The sequence below is a fragment of the Telopea speciosissima genome, chromosome 6, assembly GCF_018873765.1.
Source record: "Telopea speciosissima isolate NSW1024214 ecotype Mountain lineage chromosome 6, Tspe_v1, whole genome shotgun sequence".
Lineage (NCBI taxonomy): Eukaryota > Viridiplantae > Streptophyta > Magnoliopsida > Proteales > Proteaceae > Telopea > Telopea speciosissima.
In genome coordinates this window covers 64,201,367-64,207,497 of record NC_057921.1, presented here as the reverse complement: position 1 = coordinate 64,207,497, position 6,131 = coordinate 64,201,367, and the positions used below count along the sequence as shown (strand labels likewise).

The following is a 6,131-nucleotide window of genomic DNA, read 5'->3' as shown; positions in this document are numbered from 1 at the left end:
AACGGACTGCCAAACCACTAAGCCAACCCAATAAGAACCCAAAACCAATCTGAACCACTGTCTGTAATCTCGGTATTGGCTGGATCGGATCAAGATCGCCCAAACTCAGGCAAATATGACACTTTTGTGCCTGTTTTTTTTTGTAAAATATCTGGTTTTTTTTTACCTTTTAACCCTTGTCCGTACAGGTGGATCGGATAGGTCTCAACCGATACAAATCTGATCTAGCCAAAATCAGCCAATCCAATCCGAGATTATGAACATTGATCAAGCTAAATTTCACCTTGACAGTTCAACTTCAATTTGAACTGACCAAAACCAATCCAACCATTTGACACCCCCTCAATCCACACAAAATTTCAGTCCCACCTACACTACCACAAGAAGGCAGTTCACAAAGGTTCGTACTGCTTCCCGATGAGAGCACAGCATATAATGTAGCAAGTATTCTACACCTGTTTAAAACGTTTACATATCGTATACAAATTATCTTCTTTGAGTGGGTACCATTTCAAGTTTCTCGGATTGCAGGAAACACACGGGGCAGATCCTATCCCTCACCAGATAATCCAAACCAGAGTTTTAAAATCAGGATCAGATAGGCTGGATACGCCGATTTCATCAGAATCGGCCAGCCGAGTCCGATCCAGATTGACAAATCCCATTCCAAAATCTAGGTTTTACTGTTGAGGCAACTTTGGGCCGATTCGGACCGACTCTTCACCGACCCAAATCACAATTTCCAGTTTTTAAATACTGACCCACACTTCCCTCCATGTCAAATTCCCAACAACGAATGAAGGATTACAACATGAAGCTTGACTTTATTTACAGTGACAATTAAAACTAATAACAAGAAGAAACTGGACACTTTCTTCCCCAAATAAATAAAACTAGCCACTTAAAGATTAATTTACCCGGAACTATAAATGTCAATGTACAAATACAGCCAGTTAAATGTTTGCATGTCTTTATGCACTAGGGATCAGCATGGCCAGCTACTGCCTCATCACTGGAGTCATACTCATCTTCACTCAGTTCTTCATCACTGGATTTTTCCTCCTCTTTAGCCCCAATATCTTCAGGTTTGGCATACTTCTCACAATATTCTGGACCATAGATGAGCATGAACAACAGTAAACACACAAATTTTGATAAAAATGGCATCACAGAACCCATAGATTAAATAAAATAGGATTTTGATATATTGTGAGAACACTAGCACAAGGACCTAGCGGGACCTGCATCCAACCAAGGCCTGAGTTTGTGACGCAGATCTGAGGTATTTACAATGCAGGAACCAGGCAGGCTAAGAACAAGTCTACAGCTGTTCAAAACAAGCCTGGTTTTGGAAGTTATCTAGTTCTCTTAAAATCAGAATCGTGGGTCAGCTTTAGGAGTCATTTCTTTCCTTTCCTGTTGAGATCATTATTAGGTCCAATAATATAGGAGGTTGTTTGCAGCCTAACCCACGATTTGTCCAGTTGGTTGAGATTGGCTTCTGCCCTCTAAATTTTGTGTGATTCAGAATAGCTACTGTGAGATGTAACAGCAACCATTCATGAAATGCTAAGGCAAAGGTTTTTGGAATTCCAACCCAGGATCAAGTGGGAAGCTTGATTCATTTCTTCTTTTAGTGTTCTTCTTTTAAATCTTCCATTGGATCAGGTTAATATTCTCAAATTTCTGTTCATGCGCATAGTTCTATTTCTGTTATCTAATTGTTGCAGTCTGCTGGGTGTGTTTTGAGTTCTGAAATTTCAGATCTGAGTTCAATATGGTATTGTTAACTTCTGTTAAAGATCAGTTTTCAAAATCATATTTTAATGCTGATTTCAAAGAATCCTTCTCATCGTAGGATTTCTTGAGATCCTAAGTTTTTGAACTGAGTTTTGAATTCTGGTTTCAGATTAGGCAATTGGACCTATTACTTGGCTGATTCTTATTTTCAAAATCTGCTCTTTATAAAGATTCCTTAGAATCCTATTGATAGTCTAAAAGTCTTCTAATATGGTTTCAAAGCTCTGGTTCTTGACTTGTCTGCGATTCTGATTTCTGTGTGTTTCTGTTACTTAGTGATCCTAAGTGATTAGAAACCCATCAGTTTGAGTGCTGTGAAGACTAGTAGCACCGCCTAATTACAGTTTTAATAGAAATATGTATTGTATAAATGCGGGAGCCTATAACAAAGTTCGATTTCAGTATTGTCTATTCACGGTGAAGGATGTTGTGCGGGGTTCAAATTCCAGACTACCAAACCATTTGCGGGACAGTGAAACGGACACTTGATAAGTATGGTACCAACAAAATCAAATTGAAAGTGCACCAAACTATAAGTAACAGTTTTGGGAGATGATATTGGTATTGTTTCTCATTGAATTTTCATTTTATAATGGCCAGAAAGAAAATAACATGCACACACTAAATACACATTCTTAGAAATAAACATTGTGCTCTTATAACAAGCTTTCCCATCTCGGGAAAACAGGCTCAGAATCTCATTCTACATCGACCTTCTATAAGTAAACTGAAATGGAATCCCAAAATGGCTCAAATATTCTGCAAAACCACCTTCTTACTATAGAGCAAGTTCCAGTCCAAGAGCCCCCTGCTGACGAGGAGGGTAATACTTACCCTTGTTTGTTTGTAAAGATAAAAAAAAAAATCACATAGAGGGATATGGAATTGGTGCGGACAGGGAGACAATGCACATTAATAACACGGACTGTAATCAAATAAGATGGCAGGTCTGGTTTGCCATGTCAGCATTCCACATGGCCCAAAATCGCCTGTTAAAGACTCTGAAGCACTGAATACAAAAGTCAAAGTAGTCTCAGTAAACACACATATTGCATAACTGGTGTTATTAGTATACACATCCCACAAAGCAGGGAATGAAATGGAGCTGGCCAGGTGGGTTGCCCTCTGATTTCTACATAAGTGTAATTTTAAATGTTGCTCTGTTTCTGATCTTTACATAGACTTCATGTCAGATGTTGCAAGTCTCATATAATTTCATACCAGAAGCCTCCAGCTGATTATATAAAGCTCTTCACCTTCAGAAAAGGAATTCAGAAAGGTACCTCGCCTAAGGTACTACCAGGATTTTTTGGTTATCAAAAGGGATAAAGGCACGAGACTCCCACCACTGCAGGGTCTAGGGAGGGATGTACACAACCTTACCCCTGCTTTCGCAAAGAGGCTGTTTCCAGACTCGAACCTGTGACCACTTGATTATCTAAAGGGATTTTCTTTGGGCATACCCAGTGCATGAGGATCCCGCCACTGCGGGGCCTGGGGAGGTATGAAAGGGGTAAATAAAGAAATAGGCTTCAAACTTTCAATAACACCAGTTGTGCAAATAGATACCTCCTCTAACTGTTTTGGTCCCTTCCCCTAAATAAACAAAGGGGAAAACTCAGATTGCTAGCAGATCAAAAGAGTATAGGAGATAAGAACCATATTAGATTTATTTATTTAGACGAAACATTAGACATATTTTAATAAAAGTGGAATGACACAGCCAGTAGTTCGGAGGTCATACAGTTAAAATATGTCTAATGACAAACCAAAAAGGGGATAATTTAGCAAATTTCCTTAATCAACTATCATGTAATTTAATCTGGACAGAGTAAGAATTGCATAATATCATTAGACATGGGGGCTAGACTCAACAAGTTTTTCAAGTCCATGAGTAAGTTTAAGATTTTCCTAAGAAATTACCGCACATAAAAATTTCTATGGAGATAATGCATAAAATAATGGTTTACCATCTACGTACTTAATTATACTGCACAAACAGCACAGAATGAGACAACGGGTTTATAGTCCCAGCCTCTCATGTTCAGAAGAACCAATCACCATATCTGGTCTTATGCAGAACTGATCATTGTAATGATCCTAAATGACTACACATTCTCCATTTATATAGCAAAACATGGATCTGAATCAAGCTTACGGTACTAGGCATTATTCAGATTTTGCTACTCTTGGTGGAAAAACCACACATTGACATTTAAGAGAAAGGAAAATGGAACCAAATTCCCACATCGAACAATTAATACAAACATTAAGTCCAACATGATCATATTACAAAGGAATTAAAATTACAATCAATATCTGTAAGTAAAATATCTTTATGATGAGTAAAGAGGTTAGTGGACAATTTTGTATAGATGCCAGCAAACTATGCATAGTTAATGCTTCATCCAGTTCACAGGAACTTAGCACTTTAGCAGTATACATAAGCAGCATAAATGAACCATTGAGAAGGATTTGGTACCTTTCACTCTTTGTTCATAAGCAGCTCGATCACGCATCATCATAGCAGCAGCCTCTCCATTCAATGGGTCCGATGGGTTGGGATACAATAGAAGTTGTGGAAGGAACACTTCAAATACATTTACCAGATCTGTGAAACATGGAAGTCAACATCTGGAAACAATCAAACAAAACAATAAAGCTGAAAAATAGCATGAGTTCAAAGTACACGTTGCAGCATTATTAAAGCTGACAATATTACAAATGGATAATTGAATCGTAGAATAAGCTATTTTACCAAACATGGGGCTCCAGGTCTGATTGATTACGTCCAAGCAAACCGACCCTGACCTGATATTTAGAACTCATCAAGATGATAAGTTGTACAAAAACCAGTGAACATTAAATTAGCATATTTCTTAAGCTACACAGGAGTACTTAATAAACATAAAACAATGCCACTCATAGTAGCTAAGAAAAAACTTACATTTCATCAATATTTGGGTGGTATATCTTATTAACGAACCCAATTGACGGTGACTTATAAGGATAAGCATCTGGTAACTCCACCCTAATCCTCCACACACCACCATGGTAAGGACCTATCATAAACCACTAGACAATAAAGATAAAAAAAACACCCCCAAAATAAAACCTTTCTTTTGGAACTAACATTTCAATTTGCAATGTACAAGTAGATACAGGAAGCAATTGTGATGTACAAAAAAATAATGTGATATTGAGACATTAAGGGGAAATGGAACAGCTAATAGGAAATTCATGAATGAAAAAACAAATCTGTTCTGTTTTAGACTTTTGTTGTAAACTGATAGGTCTGGAGAACAAAAAGGAAGCCCAATGAGAGTTTGAACTTTCTTCTTCATAACAGTACAGAAGCAATACAGAGCTTTCACCATTTTGATGGTCAAAAAGATGGAATCAAACAATTCAGAATTAAGTTCCGACATCAAACAGTACTAAAAGGGAAGTAGAAACATTTACGGTAATAAAAAGGGAACGAATAGAACAGATATCGCCAAATACTGTCTTCTGAACATGGTCAACAAGATTGAAACAAAACCAGTAACACACAAAAAGATATACATAAAACCCCAACTTTAAAAAAAAAAAAAAAAGGCACGATTTAATCACTTCAAGAAGAATAAAAATCCAGAAACAAAGAGAACAAAAATATAAGGAAAGTAGAGATATACTGTCATTCGGTCCATGAAAATCTACATAAAACTCTTGCATGCCATCATTGATCATCTCCACCTTGTAATCGCTCATCATCCTAAGATGAAGAAAATAAGCCAAAATAAAGTAAAAATCATCTAAAAAAGTGGAGGAAATTTCAAAGAAAAAAAAAAAGGGATAGTCGAAGAATTTACAGTTTCATCAGGTCCATCTCTCGGCGTTTGCTTGGGGAAGACATGATTTTATTTCTGCTTTGGTAACAAGTTTGCGGCTTCAGAATTCAGTGACAGATGAACTCTCGCTGGTTGGAAGAAGAGTTGAAGAGACGAGTTCTTCACAACTACGACAACAGCTTAAAAGCGGTCTCCAGAGGACAAAGAGAGAAACTTATAACCAGTGATGAGGATATGCGTTATTAATTTTAAAATGGAATAAAAATTGAAATTAGGAGTAATTATTGATAATTAACATGGTTTAAAGAAATAGATAAAGAAAAGGGCAAATAGGGTAACCTGGTGATACCTAGACGATCGTGTAGGTGATAATTAATATACAAATGAACGACGCGGGAATCGTTGGAGTTGAGATGCTTTAAGAAGGCTCCACGCGTCTCCCGCGTTCCGTTACGTCACTACTCTTTCCGTTCTTCAAGGACCATGGAATCATTATCCTCC

The 6,131-nt window shown here is 37.4% G+C and overlaps 1 protein-coding gene across 1 annotated transcript; it reads right to left on the bottom strand.

Moving 5' to 3' along the window:
* Positions 1-802: 802 nt before the first annotated feature.
* LOC122663647 (ubiquitin-conjugating enzyme E2-23 kDa-like) lies at positions 803-5,839 on the bottom strand. Its single transcript, XM_043859254.1, has 6 exons — positions 5,652-5,839; positions 5,475-5,554; positions 4,748-4,862; positions 4,559-4,611; positions 4,283-4,411; positions 803-1,109 (listed from the first exon to the last, which is right to left on the bottom strand). Exons 1-6 carry the CDS (start codon positions 5,693-5,695, stop codon positions 979-981), a joined length of 552 nt encoding a protein of 183 aa, XP_043715189.1. The 5' UTR covers positions 5,696-5,839; the 3' UTR covers positions 803-978.
* Positions 5,840-6,131: the final 292 nt, after the last annotated feature.

Bases quoted from the DNA above. Each gene is read 5' to 3' on its own strand.
- LOC122663647 (XM_043859254.1), bottom strand. From the start codon at position 5,695: ATGTCTTCCCCAAGCAAACGCCGAGAGATGGACCTGATGAAACT. The intron at 5,555-5,651 runs GTAAATTCTTCG...TCTTCATCTTAG, and splicing joins GAGATGGACCTGATGAAACT to GATGATGAGCGATTACAAGG. The intron at 4,863-5,474 runs GTATATCTCTAC...GGTTTATGATAG, and splicing joins TTTTCATGGACCGAATGACA to GTCCTTACCATGGTGGTGTG.